Here is a 19,605-nt window from a genome sequence, read left to right as displayed (position 1 = left end):
ATCTTTGTCTCATACCTTTTGGTCACTGGCCATAGGGTTGCCGAGTTCACACTTGAGCACGTTGTGTCCAGCTCTATTCTTGACGGTGCAGTAGACGGTGGCGGCGTCGGCGGTCTCCTTGTCGAGGCGCTCCATGCGGGTGTAGTTGACGCCGGCCGGCAGCTGCAGGAAGTACGCCGCCTCGTACGCGTCCTCTGCGTAGTTGTAGATCTTCACGTCGATGTTCAAGTTCTCACCAGTGCCCAGGACGAAATTGGTTTGTTGTCTGGAATTTTAATAAAGTTCATAATTTATTTTTGTTAATTATATGGTTGTAATCTATACTTAAATCACTATGTGTCAATCAAATGCCGTCTGTTGTTTCTAGAAGGAGGCATGGCCTAAAAATCTAGATAAAGATCTGCAATTACAATAGTGATCAAATCTTTAGTTTTAATATCGCAGGAGACTATATCAATATTTTTCTTGGTATAAATGCCATAAATTTATGAACCATGCCTTCTAAAACCAAAAGTAGTAGCCTTGTCCAATTTAAATTGAATTTTATATGCTTCTTGAAGGACCCTAAATCGCATTGGTTACTTACGTGGAAGCAGCCATGCTAAGGTCTGGTATGCAGATGTTGTCGGGGCCGCAGTTCTTCTGTATATTGAGTGAGTCTGTTTGCACGATGCTCTTGGTGCGGTCGAGCACGGGCGGCACCACCTCGCCCGACGGCTGCGTCACCAACTCGTAACTCATCTTCACTTCGATGGGGCTCAACTTGTCGCGAATCTCCTCCTGAGATGACATTGCATAGCCAAATGATACCAAAAGAACAAACTTTTGCTACAATTACTTGTAGACTGTTTATATGTATATATACACAGATGCGTGCATCGTAGATCTAATAAGTCGTCTTAAAGTTTAAAGTCATTGTTGGCGCCCAACAGAAATATAGACAGGGCAAAATCGCTTAGTAAACAATATTACTGTTTTAATGATACATTGTTTACTTAAACTGTGATGTATACTCACGTCAAGATAGACCTCCATCTCGCGGCACTCTTCCTGTTCTTTGGTAAGCAGAATGTGCGTAGTGTAAGTGCTCTGCCTCGTGTCGAATACGAACATGCGCTTATTGCTCTTCTGCCGGGAGTCCAGGTCCAGGGTCACCTCGAAATCTAATAACCACGTGAGAGAAGTCAAATACACTTCCAATAACAATATTGTATTTACAAAGCTTTAAAATACATTACGTATTTATTTACATTCCGATTCAGTATTTACAACTTAGATGTACCTAATAATATACATGTATATTTTTAGATGCTTTCTTTTCTGGCGTTTGTCAAATAACAAATAATAACCACGTTGCATTTTTGAAAACAACTAAAAGCTCATACTACGACACATCGAGAAAAAAAACATTCTAACATTGAAGTGTAACTAAAGAGTATCTGGTGCGTTTTTAACATCCTATATACAATCTTTCTCCTTTTCCGGGTACTCATTAAATGAAAATGTAATGAACATTTAAACGATAACGTAGACTGTGATGAACTACTTGCTTCTACCATCACTCACCGAAGTAACAGATATATCCTTCCGCTTGGAAAAGAGAAATTTCAATTACATACACACTTTGTGAGAAATTGATTACATATAAATCTTTCTCGTGAATCAGTCCATATGTTGATGAAAAGCGCATTAAAATTGATTAGAAATTTTGGAATTTATCAGGAAAGTGACGAAAGAACTTTATGGAGGTATCGGTTACCTATTTGTTGGTCGACGTTGATCCCGTTGTAAGAGAGGCAGTACATGAGATGAGCGCAGGAGACCTGCGTGCCGTTTGTTAGCCGGCAGTTCTTCTCAGACATGGAGATCAGCTTACTGGCGCCCGTGAACTTCACCCCTGCCATCACTTTTACCACGGGTCGGGATCTGCAGCAAAGAGATTTAAATTAAACACCTAATTTCAACTTTTCATATAAATACCATGATAACTGTCGCAGTCCCAGAAATAAAATGACTAGGTAATGTTTGTAAAAAGATATTATCCTGGGAGCAACTTTACCTGTGCGCAGTGTAAAAGCATGAAATTCCTTCAATAGCAAAAAGAAGGAAGTACTATTTCCGTATATTTTATATTTCTAGAATATAACCTTGCCAAAAAAAGTACATAATTAATGAAGAAGTTACTAAACAAAACAAATATACTTATACTTACTTCAGGAACACAACGCTGTCTGATTTGTAAGCACCAACGGCCAGATCGGTGTAGTGATTGTCATCGAGGTCCACTCCGCCGGACAAAGAGAATCCGAACGTGCTGAGAGAGGGGCTGATCTCCTCGGCGGTGATGGCCTGCGAGTATTTCTCCGCGATGCCGCCCTCGCCGCCATGGTAGATGTACACCACGCCTTTGCCGTTCTCACCGCCGTAAGGCGCGCCCACTGCTATATCTGCAAGCAAGAAAATTTGACTTAGACATGATTATCTTGACTAAATCTAATTAAAGAATAAATGTTTAGTTTGGTGTTATGAAATTATAGACAATGCAGAGAAGTAGGTACCTCCAAATCCATCGTAGTTTATATCTCCAAGTGATGTGATGGCCAATCCAAATCTGCCCCTAGAGACTTCTCCTGTCCGCGCGTGGTTCTTCACAAATGCCTGTAAAGTTAACCATCAGAAATTAAATACCGATCAAAGAAAATCTTACTTACGATACTGATTGGGGACTTTCAAAATAGGTTTCTTACCCTATCCTTTCCTTGATAGATGACGTATATTCTCCCATGCTCGTAGCCACTGGACTTAGGCTTAGTGAACATTGGAGCACCGACGATGACGTCATCAGTGCCGTCACCATCGATGTCGCCGGTGGCCAGGCAGTAGCCGAAGTAGGCGCCGATTTGTGAGCCCGTAATGTTTTTGATGTTCATCAAATCCCAAGTGTAAAGTACAACCTAAACATATAAATTCTTATAAAAATTTTTACGAGTTTTTCGAACAATCAGAATGAAAGAAGAGGAATAAAATAAAAGGCTAAAAAAACAAATAATGCTAAAATTAAAAATTAAAAACAACTCTTTTCTTACGACTCAGAAGTAAAAAATCCTAAACAAACGTCAACAATCTGAGACTTTACTAACCAATCCCTTCAAATCAGCCCCTCTAGGTACCCCGACGGCGACTGCTTGCTCTCCTTGTGCAGTGAAATCTCCTACAGTCACAGAGTAGCCCATGTACGAGTCATCGTAACTAGAGCTGGCCTCTTGAGTAGCGATGAAACTTCTCTTGCCGTTGATCATCTGCACTTTGAGTTGTCCTGGACAGAAGAAGCATTAGTCTGAATTTGATCCAATATATTTTAAATTAAATTAGTTTTATATTTATTTTTACGAATACTGATTTTTTTATGATGTTATAGAATTCAAGTTTTCCTTGAAATATTTTTTGCATTTTTTTTAAATGAAAATTACGACACATTTTGTTCATCTTATTTTATTAATTTTTAAATAATTTTGTTCTGTTATATTATTATTAGTGGATGTACAACAAATTAATACAATTTCAAATATTTACAAATAACACATTTTGTTTCATCCAATATTTTGGACCTTTTTCAATGAAAGCGTAATTAAAATTCTAAGATTAAAATAATCACCATTTATGGTATTAAATTTTACCGAATCCCTTGTTAAAAGCCAATTATGGTTTAAATTCTTTACTAATTAGTTAAAAGCGTGGGCCCCGTTTATTTGAAGCGTTAATCAAACCAATAAAACCCATAATAAACTTTGTAATGGTAATAATGGGTTCAGAATTAGTCTTTGCACTTTTAAATAATATTGGAGATCTGTGTAAATAAAATTATACATATCCGTCAAAAGTAAATATAAAATCAAAATCCCTTATAGTTCTGTCGAAAGGAGGAACACAATCAAAAATAGTAAAAGGACAATTTAAATTAAAATTAATTAGATAAAACCAAACGAAAGTTCAAAGCACTCCTGATGAACTCAAAAAGTCGTTAGCTGTTAATGAACATCGAAAGCATTCTATTTTCGATTTTGTGCCACCCCTCGGAACAAATCCGGCTAAATTAAGAAGACACCTTCAATTTGCTGTTTACCATAAAGCCTTGACGAAGCGTAGTATTTTTATAATATAGTAAGATTAGTTTATCTAACACATTTATAATTTTCCCAGGATCTACGTCCCGAAAACCTTATTCCTTAATATCTTATTCAGACATCGAGTTAGCACAATATTTTGTGGACAGGCCATGATTACAATGAAGTTTCGTGCATCTACACCAATATATGGTCCATCTATAGTTGAATGTTTAATGGACATGGATTGTATGGATAGTCGATATAATGGGACGGCTCATTTCACGTTAGTCGAAGCTTTGTTCTGGCATTGATTTATGCCGAATGATCGATGAGTTGACATGAATGTCAATGGGTAGAATTTCAACATTGTTTCTGTGACATTTGGAGGAGTAACGGAGAGATAAGCAAGTTGTTTTTAGTCTTGATTTTATTTTTGTTCTGTTAAAAATTAAAAGAATACCAATGAACTACAATTTACAAATACTTGTACCAAATTATTCTACATCCCTAAATAGTCAAAATATTTATCAAAATAGATTCTTGGATGTAATTTTAAATGCAATCCCTATTGTGCGGAAATATCTTCATTTGGAAAGTTGAAATTATTTAACATAACATTTGCTATTTTTTTTTAGATGTAGTCATATGAAATTTAATTAAACTCTCAGGTTCAAAGTCACAGAAATGTTGGTTGAAAAATTCTGAAAATGTATCTGCAGGTTTGTTTCGAAGGATTAGGCGTATGTAAGCCTGTCGCTATGTTATTTAGGTTAAGAGTTACATGGAGAGGCCGTCAAGGACATTTCTCTTTACCTTCCTTCGGCATAAAGTAGTCGAACCATGCGCTAGTGTCTATTGATATCGTTCTTCCTGTGGATTTTTATTATAATTTAAAGTTTTATATCTATACATAAAAATTCAAAATAAATACAAATAATCAAACTTTAGAGAACGCAAAACCTTTCTATTCTATGACAACATCTGTAACAAAGGTTTTGCGTCTTCTAAATATTATTTATTACTAGCTTACCTTGCCAATAAAATGTACCAGGCGCTCCCATAAACAGTCTTTCGCCATCCTGAAAATCCATACATTCATTACTTAATAATTTACATTTAAATAGTTTACCTATATTTAACAAATTACCTTATAACAAACAATAGCGTATGTTTGAATATTTTTATAATACGATAAAAAAAACGGCAAAACAAGAATGCAAATGACAAGAAATTAGTAATAAATAGTTTCATATCTCATTTCTAAGTAGGCAAAAGACGCAACACGATAAGAGACTTTACGACTCTGGGACGAGGCACAGTTTTATGGCGTCACTTATGGTATTTCTGAAGGCCTACGCTCTAATTACAGATAGATAAGTGCCGAGTGACAACCCTATCTGTGTACAAATTGTTAACGATTTTCTAAAGAGTCTTGTTTACTTTTGTTTTATAACTTTTACATATTTAACATATAATTCCTATGTTATGTCGTATTCAATTTGTCACTAAAGTAGTAATTTTACAGGATTTATTCAATTCTGTTTAGATTGATACAAGATTGTTTTTTTTATTTATGTCCGTTATCTCTTAGTGACAGTTACGATATAAAGCAAATAACATTTCTGCTTAGTTGCACTGTTTATTGTTTTTAGCAGATCTCAAACAGGGTGTCGTATGGCTCTCGAATACGCCTCTGGCCTAAAGTATAAGCGAACGCGGGAAAAAAATTCAAGAAAAGATTTGTGCAAATTGACGCATCATTGTAGTTTCACCATTATTCAATTTAATTAAATTTCTTATGAAATATATATTTTAAGTAACTTACTAATTCATTTTTGACTTGATATATTGGGTATATATATCTACATCACCCAAAAACATTTGACTTACTAAAAACGCTTTGAGCTTATGAATTGCAGCAATCATCAGACAGAAAGCAGACATGTCAACAAATCGGTGCGTGTGAAATCGAGAGATAACTCCCGGTCCCGGATGACACCCAAAGAACATAAAAACTATCCCCCCCCCCTCACGGACAGACAAACACATGTTTCTTTTTTATTAAAGGGACAAACGATTTTTTACAGCTGATTACAGCTGTTAACCCTCGGCCATTTACATCATTGAAAGATTAAGGTAGAAAGCCGCAAACACACTTCTAAAAGGCGTTTTTAGTATTTTTGAATAGATCGATTTTACACCACGATTTTTGCCATAAAACTAGTTGACCTTGAAACATAAACCACTGAAATTATACTACATATTTTTGCATCTCAACAAAATGAAAATATAACAAAGTCTACCATCCAAACTTGCAAATTCGAAAAATTCAAAACGGACTTCAAAAAGGAGGTTTTCAATTCCTCAGTATGTTTTTAAAAATCGAATGCATGTCAGTTGATATTCATCCAACCGACCATCAAATACCGCAATGAAGCAGCCATGTAAAATTCCTACATTAAAAAAAGAAACCATCTAACTCCCATAGCCTTATGGTAATGTCGACTCTCACTGGCTATTAATAAATATGTATATGAGTGTTGGTTGTATCGCCATATAAAGCGCAGAAAAAAAAACTCGAATATGTTCTTGAAATCTGTCGACGGAACGCGATTAGCATTATAAATTGATTGACTCTCACACGTCTTCAACTTTTAGACCTAGACAATTTTAAACATATGTCCTTATATGTAACAGTTTAGTCATTGGAGTGTGCCAATCTAAAGAACTAGGAATTCAATTTGGAAAATAATTCTTGCATTAGATTATTAAGGTAGGCTTTTATGGTCATGAAATCTGAAGCTTTTGCAGCTGAAAAAAAACCCCATAAAACCACTAGCCACTTCTGGATACAAATGTGACCTACTACAAAATAACTGATATTATTGGAGGGTTTATTCTGAAATATTTAATTTGCGTGTAGTCTAAAGTCATGGTTCAAAGTCCCTATTAACAAAGATATAAGAGAGTGTTACGACACTTCAGGTATCACCCACGACCACGATCTCTGACGGCGGTGTATTATCGCAACGGTTGCGTTTTCATTGCGACATTATTCCCTTTACGACCATAGTCATGTGCAAAGTCACTTGTACGAATAGTCTTTTGAATGAAAATAAGGAAATACACAGAACGTAATATAGCTATACGATACAAGCGACAATTTGAGATAATATTTAGAATCAAATATTTTTAAATAAATTTTATATTAGGACGCATTTAAACAAGCATAAAAAATTTTGATGAGAGCAAAAGTTTCAAAATGAGAGATGTGAAAATATATTTTTTAATAACTGACGATATGTTTTGAAATTCTATAACCTATGAATTCCGTATTAAAAAAAAATAGTAAATAAAACAACATTTTAATAAAACGCAGACCATTGCAGGTTCTGTACGTGCGCGGCAATAACACTCAAGAATTAAACTTCCAGCCAAAGAGCATGAAGTTACCACAGCTTAGGTGATTGAATATTCAATTTACAGTTCATAAATTTTAGCTATCAAAATGTAACATTTGCATACTCCTAAATTTGGTATTAATGCATTAGTATTGTTCTCCACCTATTTTAAACGTCGCGTTATGCGCCAAAGAATTTTAATACTATTCATATTGTAACAAAGCATCATAGTTGTATGTAACAGTATTTAATCGCAATAAATAAAGCAATAATAAAGGGCTAGCGATTCAATACATAAGCCATCAACAATAAAACAATTACTTGGACAAATCCCTAAATGTCTCTGTTTGAATTCGCGAGGGCGCTCGCGTCGCTTTCCCGCCAACGCCATTGTCTGCAAATGGCGGACGTTTACGGTTGCGTTCGTAAACCATGTTTGTAACTGCGCAAAGAATGTTTAAGACTTTGCGATGACAAGGAATTTTATTTTGCATAGCGAAAAGGAACATTGGTTGCAAATAAATAAAAATACACTTTTTACTTTATGTAAACTACTCCCATTTATGTCACAAAGAAACCGAACCTAAAGGCAAGATTCAGATTGTTGATTCTTTTTATAAAATAAACGTTTCAACTCCCTTAGCTTCATGATTGCTTTATAGTATTCAAAATGATTTCAACGTATATCGCCTAAATATAAGCAACAATTACGTGAAACATAATTTCAAACCATAACTGTCAGAATACAGTTTTCCACATATTATAGCAATGGATAGAAATGATCCCATTGCATCACTTTACAACTATCACATGTATTTTCTTTTATAAAGAGATTTATACTAAGATTTTATCTATTTATAAAGAGTAAAATATAGGACATGAATTGATAAAGAGATTTAACTGCGAACGTGCGAAGCATAACAAAGATGTTTCGCGAGATATTTGTGTATCGCGTTACATTATGTTTTTTGCTCGCAACTGATTAATAAGTTGAACACGTACACATAGTTCAAGGTAAACAAATCCTGTTCACTATCCGTTAAATGTACTATTTTAAATTCATTCTTTTCTTACTAATGACGTCATCTCGAACAAAAAGGAAGTTGTATCTACATAAAATTTTATTTTTAATTACGCTTTATAACAATTTGGAATTTTTTGTATTAAAGGGAAGATTGAATAAAAAAAAAAGTTAAAATAAAATTACCTCCCCGATCGTTATCTTATTTCAAAATATTTTCCTTAGATTGTTGAGACAAAAATACGTCAATTTTTTTTGGATAGAATTAATATGTTTCTTGATTAATAACAACACCTCAATGTCGATCTGATCAGAGTGTGAGATCTTCCAAACAGCGTGGAGAGGAAGCTGTGACTCGAATATAAATGATTGTTAATACCCTATTATTCAAGTTGTTGGAACTCAAACTAAATTTTGAACATTTTGTCGCTTTTAAACTTTTTAGATATGTTTTAATCAGTTTTTTTTTAATTATCATCTCCGAATTACACATTTATAGAGTCAATAGAAGGTATGACTATAATTAATTCGCAATTACATCACGCAATAAACAAAAAATAGTTACTTAATTAGTATTATTAAAATCATGAATATAAGATATAATCCATGAATTTAAGTGCAATCGTCAAATCTTAAACAATTGCAAATCAACGATTTCCACGTAGACGCAAACTCTACAACAGTCTACGATTCAGAGCGGACAGCGCAAGCCAAATAAAGTCAACCATAAAACAGCAATAAGACAATCGACGATATTGACTACTATTTTCGGAATAGAACCAGGCGATCGTTCCGCATTATTTTTTGCACTGGCCACAATAAAAGTATTCAATAATTCATAAGGCTGCGAGCCGCGGCCGCGCGTTGTCGTCTCACGTGCGCCGATGTCTCTCACTGATAATTCCAAACCGCGAAAATAATGCTATTCCCACGATCGTAAAATCACGATGTTTTACATGGGCACTCTAGGTTTTTTGCGTCAGGCTTACACATTTCTCGTAAATATATCGTGCTTTTTTTTTGTTTTGCTACTGCCAAAACACGTACGCTTTTAACCATGGTTGCAAAAGCAAATTACAAAAGTGATTATATTTTTTTTATTAAAAACATAATTTAAAAAAAACATTTTTCCATTATCAACTCATATCATTCTTGACGTCAAAAGTGCCTCATAATGCCGCTATTAGCGCTTTGCCACGGACATTACGTATTTATCTCCCGTCTCTGAGTAAGCTCGATGCACTTTGGGGACGTTATATTAATCTTACGGGGCCTTAATTCAATTTTAATTCTGTACAGTACCGTTCAGCGTCTGCGAGTAACGGACGAGCGTGTATTAACAGAATTACAGCACTTAAATAATGATGGATGTCTGATCGAATCATAATTCATTACTCATTTTTAAAGTTTTTTTTACTGCTATTCATTTACTTGATTATTCACATAGATTATATGTAATACAATCCCATTTATTATTTCATTGAATGAATCCATATTAAAGAAAAATAAGAATCAAAATGAATTCACCAGTAGCGAAGTTTTAAGGTAACACACAAAAAATTACAAACTAATTGAGAAGAAGCAAACTTTGAAAAAGTAGACAAAAATTAAACTGATATATAAACACGGCTAAACACTCACGTATATTCGTCCGGTGGCGGCACCGACGGGCTCGAAACTAGTCGGTGCCGCCACCGGACGAATATACGTGAGTGTTTAGCCGTGTTTATATATCAGTTTAGTATAATGTCTCACGAAAGTTTGAATAATTTAAGAGACAAAAGTTGTAAGTTTATTTATCAGAAAGCACATATTATGGTCGTTACATCATTAATTTTATCCGTGTGCTTATTCAGTCACATTTAACTCTCACTTCGATATATCACAATAAACATGGCATTGTTTATTGCTAAATACATTTAATTTGACATATTTAGATTTCTAAGATAATTTAAAGCAGAAATATTGCGCATGAAATCTTAGTTTTACTTCTTACTAATATTATAAATGTGAATGTTTTGATAGAATGCATGGATGGATGTTTGCTTGAAGGTCTAGTAGGGATCTAACTGAACACATAGTCAACTAATTAAGTTTTTTTTTTATTCCGCACAGACTGAGTTGCGGGAGAAAGCTAGTGTCGTATAAGAACGTAACGATGAAGATGACGATGAAAAGAATTTGCGAGTTTGATACTTTGATTCACTTGGCTTTATTGGCGTCAATTATTTTTTTTCAAGAAGTTAACCGACTATAGTAATGCCTCGGGCCAAACAGCTCTGACTATCAGCTGATCGGGATCTCCAAATTGTTATCTCTTCGCATTCAAACAACTACGCTCCGATATTTATCTTGCAACAGAAATACGTATGTCATTTTCATATCTTATCATCTTAATTGTTGATACCGTTGCGAAATAGCAACGCATTCAAATATTAAAGGTCAATACGTACGTATGAATTACCCGTTATATATATATTTTCTAAATAGTAAATTTTTATTCAAAATTTAGTATAAGAACAGAACAGCGTCGCGTTATACCAAAGTTTTAGAGTTGAATAGTAGTAAATAAACAGTTAAAATGTCTCCGTAATTTAGTATACTTATAGTAAATACATATAAGTTAATAATGTTATCATTAAGATCGTAATTAATGTCATTTAAATAGTCACCATACCTTCGACAAAGCTGCGGAGAAACCGGCTTGGCACACGCCTGTCTTACGCTGCCCGTGGCTTGCTGCAAATATAAATTATTATAAGTAATATATTAAAAAAAAACTATTTTGTAACAGTCTATCTTCCAATTTCTCGTATGTATTTCTAAATATTAGTCTTCTTAATAATTTTGGATTTTTCAGTTAACATACTGCAACTAATATACAAATATTTAGCTAATTGGCACCGTTTTGATTTTGGGAATCGCTTTTTCCTTCATTATATAAACACCACCACCACACCATTTGACAGTGGTAGAGCCCGCTTTAACATCTTCGCACGAATTGGCCCCGCTCGTCCGGTGAAATACCACGACCACACAGAAGACAGGCGTGAAGTGGAAGCTATTCCGCGTTTCGTCTGATAAGTGTGCGTCCCGGAGGCCTAATTTAGTGCTCTTTTCCTTCCCACCCTTTTTCTTATAAGGAAAGGATGGGAACTGGAAGTGGACTTTCCGGATGAGAGGATGCATAGGAAGGGAAGATATTTTCTTTCTGTGCATCCTCTCCTCCGTCGATTAAAGGTAGGCAACGCATATGCAATTGCGTATGGCTATGGGCAACGGTCACTTCGCTATTTCTGCGATTTCAGGTGTCCGCTGGCTATAAAAAAACACACACAAACTACATATATTAAACTAAGGACATATATCTATACCGTATACTAAAGCATGCAATTGAACTTATATTGTAGAGTTGTCTAAACTTTACATTGAAATTGTACTTTCAAATACACATATGAGGATGAATTTGAAAAGAAAAAAACATGAAGAGAATTAATCTAATTGAAAATTAAATAGAAACACGTTTACATATATCCATCTCACTCTCTCTATTGGAATAAACAGAGAGAATAAATTTCTAAAATTTTGTTTCGATAGTGAAACAAAACACAACAGAAAGAAGTGTGAATACAGGATGTTGGTACAAATATGTCACGTTCAGTGTCGTGCATGGTGTTGTGACGTCATTGAACTATTGGCTTACGTATTAACTTATTGTTACGTATTTGGTTCAATGAATAAATTGTACCTTACAATTGAACACGCGGGAAAAGTTATCAAACGCGTTAATGTCAATAATTACATTATAGGCATGATATGACTATGTTTTTAAGGAAAATTGTTATTTTTTTATCCTACTTCTGTAGTTTTAATAGAAATTAACATTTTTGAACTGACATTATAGTTAAGTTAATTTTTAATATGAATAGTTTTATTATGAAACTGTAATAACATCCTTAAAATGAAAGTAAATAAAATATATTACACATAAAGCACAATGTACGAATAAAATTAAATAAATTATACATCAATAAACAATTTAAAATGATAATTATTATGTAAATGTAATATGGTGCTGGAAATTTTAAGTCGTAACTTTCATAAACCGAATTAAATTAAGAATCAGCAATAAATAAGAACGACGCGCGTTAACTCCGCGCAACTCATCTTGATACTGTGAATGAATTAAAATTTAATAAATATTTTCACATATACGATACATCTCCAGCAACATATAATATATTACAATGACAGTAATGTAGTGTTCGGCTACGCTGTACAAGTGAGTTATACATTTATGACATAGCCGTACTCACCCTCGTCCTGCGAGCCGTGCCCTAAACAGATTATATAATACATATACATATATATTTAAATATACTTCAACATACATCTTAATACATAAAAGCCTAATGGTCGAGAGTTCAAATTCCGCCATTCGATTATTATCGTAAATCATGTCCTAGCAGAAGCATAGATCTTAATTGGAATGGTACAAGAAATATTAGTAAATTCATAAAAATCTGCCTCTATTTAACTAATTAAAAAATATATTAAAAAAAAATATAATATAATAATAAAAATATGAAATAAAACAATACATAACCTCCGGCGATACTTGACATAAATATAATGCTATTTATCAATATAAAAGACTAACAACATGTCACGACGCTTCGTAGTAAAATTAATGGCGTACATATCCGACACACATCAACGGAATTTATTATTATATTGAACGACACAGTTAGAAAATTGTATCTTTAAATCGTCGTCGATTTCCACAGAAAAAAAAATTAAACTTTAAATATAACAATTTGTAAGCATTTAATACTTCTCTTAATTAAAGGAAAATCTGTAAGAATATTGGCTAAAGATTTTTTTCTAGGTGCTTAACATATTTACCTTGATAAATATGAAAATGAACAAAATATTGTATCCTATATCAAATTTTAAAATTACCAACAAAAATATCAAGATTATTATGGCGTAGTATAATGGCGGCAGTAAAAGCGCGCGAAAATTCCAACCTCACTTCCGCCGGTAATGGCGGACGGTGCAGTAAAATTGGGTTGACGCGTAAAATGTAACGCGTTAGTTTACAAATTACAAAAACAAGTTAGTCATATTTCTAATGATTAACTAAAAATTAATTTTAACCTGACTTTATCAGGAATGGGACTAAGTTATTTAAAGGTTATTTAAGTAATCGCTTAGTGTAGATTTCCAAGTTCGTTAACTTACAATTTCTGCAGGGTGAGTATTCCGTGACGTTGATAGCGTCAGGAGTCTTGGCAACGAAGCAGGAGCCGACAGGATTTCGTTGGTTCAGCTTAGCAGACACGAAAGACACGTACCGCGGCGCGCAAGCCTGTAAACAAAATAATAAAATTATCCAAAAATGAAAACGTATCTAAAAATCTTACTAATATTATAAATGAGAATGCTTGGGTGTATGGATATATGTATGTATGAAAGTATCTTCAGAACGGCTACATAAATCCACTATGAAATTTAGCACAGACGTAGAACATAGTCTATGCTAAATTTCATAGAGTTAAGTTTTTTTTTAATTTCGCGCAGGAGTCACGGGCGACTGCTATTTAAATAATAATTTCCTTGAACTAAGATTGTATACCTCTATACGTGAACGCATTACGTCAACATCAAACCCGCTTTCCTGTAAGATTTATAGGCACAACATCCTTCATAATCCCGTTCCATTCACCTTACAGTTCGGGGGAAGCTCGCGCCGTTTCCACAAATAGCGCTACGTAAATACTACGCCGAATGAACTTGGTAGCGAACGATAGCTACTAGCTACTAGCTACTAGCCGCTACCCGCTAGACGTCACGCTCTATGATAAACGCATTAACACGAGAAGTGACATCCGTCACATATAGAGTGACAGTTTTTATGTTACTGTAGATATAAATTAAAAATTATTTTTGAGCAATAGAAACATTTTCACAAAATTTTGTGGGCTCTGTCTCCTGAACTAGTAAATACTGTGTTTCAGGAGACAGCACCACAGCACTGTTGATATAAATATTTTATTATATTAGACATTTAAAATGTATTTTTATGAACTACTTAAAGTAGTTTAAGCTAGTTTCAAGATGTTAGAATCTATAAAATGACAAAATTCAAAAAAGTGGCGCTATTTTGTTTTAATTCGTGTGTTATTGTTTCGATTTACTTGTAAGTTTTATTTTTATATACTGCGGTACATCCCTATCAGTTGACTTTTCTGAATTAAATCAAAACAAATGCATCTGAGGGAGCATCGCTTCAAGTTAATACGTCAGACAAATAAACTAACAATATTCATATTCGAGACGTTGTACTAACAACGCCATCTGGTGGACTGCGTTTGGATAAATATTTTTTTTAATTTACTTTACTACAAAGATTTGTATCCAATTTTTTCTTTTCTTAGTTAAAAGTATATAATATTCTCACATATAAAGTTGTTACAACAATCTACAGTCCGACACTATGTGTATTTATTTTATCAGTCCCATGTAAACATAACCTAATAAAAGCTAGTGTTTACATGGCATGCGTTGAACGGTAGTCAAAATCCACAACTAGCTGTTTACACTGTTTTTTACAATGTCAACAATGTAGTGGGCGGTCACACTTATAATTGTCAGACTTTTTTGTTCTTAAAAGATGTTTAATCATTTTTAATCAGGCGATTCTGGGACAAACGAGCAGCTGAAACACCGAGGTGTTCATCGACGCCCATGGACGTCAGCAATACCAGAAGAACCGCAGATGCGTTGCCGGCCTTTGAGATGGTGATACGATCCCTTCTTGTAGGACCCGGAGAAGGTCGAAGCGGTTTGGAAACACCGCTGACCTCTACCAATACACAAATACAGAATCAGAGATACTTTTTCTCTAAGAGTTTATTTGATATTTTTTTAGTCACCATACGTATCAAAAGTGTAACTTTGGAGTCACGACTACTAATTTCTATATACCAGCTTATTAAGTAAGGTCAGACAAACATAAATAGTAGTTCAATTACATTGCTATCTCTACATTTATACGGAAATTGTCTTATTCAAAATACCTTGTTAAATGCATTCATATTGATACGTTGTGACTCATAGATGTATGAATCAGAGTGAACACAATCTTTGTGAAATAAGAGGAAATCGTAAAGTATACCGTGATAATAAAATATATCTTAAAACCATACTTGCTTCATACTTTATTGCCAAAATACAATACAACATACGTACGGTATCCATTAAAAATACATAATACAGTTTACTGCAGTACTGTTTGTATTGTTCTGTTCAACATTTTTATGATATGACCAACAAATCTCTGGCAGCAACGCCTGGTATAAATGTCTATTGTAAACTTGAATACGGACATAACAAAATTGCTTATATACATCTCCATTATATCAGAAAATAGACAATTTAATTGATTCGCCAGAACGATATGTTAACTATATATAATAAATAAATGCTTTATTGTAACACTCATTTATATAATTATGTGGGTGCCTTGGCTCCTGAACTTGGACTAAACCCTATTATTATTATTTCAATTTTACATTTAGTTCCTAAAGTAAAGGATAAAGAAAGGATAAAAAATGTGTATATTAGAGGAAGTTTGAAAGTAGCGCCAGTGATCGAGAAATTGAGGAGTAAAAGATTAGCGTGGTTTGGACATGTTATGCGGAGGGATGATGATGATATAAGCACAAAAGTAATGAGATTGAATGTGGATGGCTACAAGGGTAGAGGAAGACCAAAAAAAGTATTGAATGACTGTGTGAAAGAGGATATGCGTAAGAAGGGGGTAGACTCGGATATGACGGCTGATAGAGATGTATGGAGGAGTAGTAAAAACTGTGCCGACCCTCGATAGGGATAAGGGCAGGTTGATGATGATGATTTAGTTCCTAAAGTAAAAACAATTATAATTTTGGACATTAAATTGAAAAACTAAAATAGTGTATGCTTAGGTAGAACATTTCTAAAACAAAAATCTGAAACATCAGCATTATTTTTCGAGGCCTAGTAACTAGTAATCATTTGAATACCGTCAGTAACAAAATTGACCGCTAAATTAAAGTTCCATTGCTCAAGCATACCAATTGACACGAAGATTTGGCCTACTTCAGTTACCAGAATAACTTGCGCTGGACCGCTGGCCGCAAATGTATCGAAACTGGGCTAACCAAATCAACCTGATTACGTAAATTTTATGCTCCTTTTGTACTATGTGTAGGTAATAAAAGTCAATTTATATTTATCTGTTTTACAATTTAACGAACGATAGCGTAAGACTATCAGTATTTACCCATTTGTGGTTAAGATTTATCGAGTAAGGAGTATTTTTAAATGTTTTCTATGTACTTTTTAAACGCAGTGTAATATTAATACAATGCTCATCATCATCAGCTCACTATACATCCCCACCGAAGGACTCGGAGCCTACCCTAAGTTAGGGGTGATTAGGCCATAGTCAAGCACGCTGGCCAAGTGCGGGTGGTTGACTTCCCACATATCTTTGAATTTCTTCTTAGATATGTGCAGGTTGAATCACGATGTTTTCCTCCATCGTAAGAACGTCAGATAAATGTACATATGTAAATCGGAAATCGAAAAACATATTGGTACATGACGGGATTCGAACCCAGGACCTGCAGATTGCAAGCCAAGTGCTTAACCCCTGAGCCACCGAAGCTCCAATACAATGTTAATCTCACTCAATTCTGACAAATACTTCTTTCATGACAACATACTGTTTCGAATCAGACAAGACGAATGATGTTCTACTTTTGGAAAACATACCTCTTATCTGAAATGACAACCGGATATTAACCGTTTCATTCATAGACCAAACCTATTTTTCAAGTGGAAATTTATTACTGTTTCAAATATTTGTTATTTGGATACAGTTAAATCTGAACGACAAAACGATTCAGGAAGTGTGTCGCAACATTTACTAATTTCACCTACTTGACAAAGCAACGTATGCGGACAATGCTGTCTGTCTGTCTGTCACGAGGCTGTAAATCATACAACAATGCCGATCTTTTGTGCGCGTTCGTGTCTAAATAACGCGCCGGACATCACAGAATGTTATTCTTCGCGTGTTTGTTTCGTTATGTTTACTTTCTTGTTTGTTAGTTTATTACGTGACTGTCATAAACAGTATTCATAAGACATCCGCCGCCATTTTAACAACATTGTTAAATGGATATACAGAGTTTATAGTCATTGAGTGCAAAGCTTAAATAAATACTTAACTATTCCCACGATTAATAACTAACTTGTTTTAATCTTTGATAATCTTACTAATATTATAAATGCGAATGTTTAGATGGATGGATGTTTGTTTGAAGGTATCTTCAGAACTCGAAAGCGGATCTCGATGAAATTTAGCATACATGTAGAATATTATATGGAAGAACACATAGGCTATTATATTATATAATTATGTTTTATTTTAAATCTACGCGGAAGGAGTCGCTTGCGACCGCTAGTCTGATATAAAATGTATCGGCTTGCGTCAACACGTCAACAATATTACAAATGTTTAGAATTTATTTTGTTCTTTTGTTTTTCTATGAATTTATATCTGTTTTAAAAAAAAATAACTATAATAAGATGTACCTTATCTGTTTATAGTTTACTTTCTCTAAAATGCCTTGAAATGTTCAAGTATTAAACGTAAACTGTAATAGATGGAGTAAAATATACCACCTCTATATCTGACGCCTATTGTATGGTAGTCAATATAAATCGTGGGGTAATATGGGCCGGCGTTACAGCGCATTCCACTTTGCACGGCGCCGCGGTCTGCGCACGCGCGGCTAATCGACTTTGGATGTTGCCACTTTGTTACTGAATTGGTGCGTAACATTCAGTAGTATGTTTGTTAAAAGTTTACTGACATAGCTTACGTATGATTGGATTCGCTATAATCTATATGGCGGTATTTGGACTAGTGTATAAGGCACTGTTATCGCGGTTAGGTTTTAGAAAATATGAAATATTTATTTAGGCAATGAAAAAGAATCAAGTTACAATGCGATAAGGATCTTGAAGTCTTTTTTTGACATTGATAGCGATATTTAGTTTCACTTAAGACTATCGAGATTAGTCCGGTTAGAGTATTCTGGATGTGCATAGCTAAGGACATCGTGGCGATCTTTGGGGCAGATCTATGGTCAGCATTAGGCGCCTTGGGGCTACACAAGCAAGCAAGCCAATCTGTTGTCCAACTATTATTATCATCCAATTCATAAATAACTTTACGCATTATTTCTTTATGGCATACTAGTTACAGATCATTACAGTTACTAGGCTGCTGTTAATTTTGAGAATCCAACGGCGATCTGTTTAGGGATTATATAAAAAGTAGACAGTTGCCCAGCTCTGTATATGGCGCTAGAGTAGCTGAATGAGACCAGCGCCAATATGGCGTACGGTTAAAAGTAAAACCGCTTGTAAGGTATGTATTACGACAGTTAATTGTATGTAATACTGATGTAAAGACAAACATGTATATAAATAGATTGATTATATATAGTTATAATTAAACGATATAAAAATAACAAAAATATTTTTCAAGCTGATAATTCAATAAGAGGTTATTAAAGTTGAAGAAAGGTAAATAGAGAAGTTTGTTATATTTGTCTTGCATTAATGTTACTAATACGAATGTTTCGATGTTTGTTAGCTGATATCTCTAGAACGGCTGCTTGGATTTCGCTGGACAGCTAGTAGTTGCATAAATTTATTAATCTCACGATAATTACATAAATTATAAATAATTTGCGTCTCTCACGATGTAACCTTTTCGTGTAATGAAATATTAATTGAGATAAGATTATACTTTGAATGCGCAAAACCTTACATTTACACCGTTTAAATGGAATCAGCGTTAAATTCCCGCGCGAAGTTTAAAATGTCACCAGTGTAACCTTATATGGTCAGCAAGAAGATTCATATTTTGAATTTCGAAGGACAGGAAAAATGCGCGCCCGACTGTATGAGGTGGTAACATTTAATTACGCGCCATAATAACTGTCAAAGAAAA

At 34.3% G+C, this 19,605-nt stretch overlaps 1 protein-coding gene across 4 annotated transcripts in view; it reads right to left on the bottom strand.

Moving 5' to 3' along the window:
* if (integrin subunit alpha inflated) overlaps positions 1–19,605 on the bottom strand; it is a 74,438-nt gene that overhangs the window by 4,701 nt on the left and 50,132 nt on the right. Inside the window, exons 4-16 of one of the 4 annotated variants that reach the window (XM_013325128.1) lie at positions 13,773–13,899; positions 12,845–12,865; positions 11,206–11,267; positions 5,137–5,185; positions 4,920–4,976; positions 3,141–3,316; positions 2,748–2,954; positions 2,559–2,658; positions 2,213–2,447; positions 1,760–1,926; positions 1,018–1,163; positions 587–780; positions 16–265 (exon numbers count right to left, since the gene is read on the bottom strand). In XM_013325128.1, the coding sequence (XP_013180582.1) occupies positions 16–265; positions 587–780; positions 1,018–1,163; positions 1,760–1,926; positions 2,213–2,447; positions 2,559–2,658; positions 2,748–2,954; positions 3,141–3,316; positions 4,920–4,976; positions 5,137–5,185; positions 11,206–11,267; positions 12,845–12,865; positions 13,773–13,899 (1,791 nt within the window). The remainder of the gene's footprint in view (positions 1–15; positions 266–586; positions 781–1,017; positions 1,164–1,759; positions 1,927–2,212; positions 2,448–2,558; positions 2,659–2,747; positions 2,955–3,140; positions 3,317–4,919; positions 4,977–5,136; positions 5,186–11,205; positions 11,268–12,844; positions 12,866–13,772; positions 13,900–19,605) is intronic. The other 3 variants (XM_013325130.1, XM_013325129.1, XM_013325131.1) reach the window with 3 other exon arrangements.

The sequence above is a fragment of the Papilio xuthus genome, unplaced genomic scaffold (assembly GCF_000836235.2).
Source record: "Papilio xuthus unplaced genomic scaffold, Pxut_1.1 DF824888.1, whole genome shotgun sequence".
NCBI lineage: Eukaryota > Metazoa > Arthropoda > Insecta > Lepidoptera > Papilionidae > Papilio > Papilio xuthus.
This window is presented reverse-complemented; position numbering and strand designations above follow the sequence as displayed.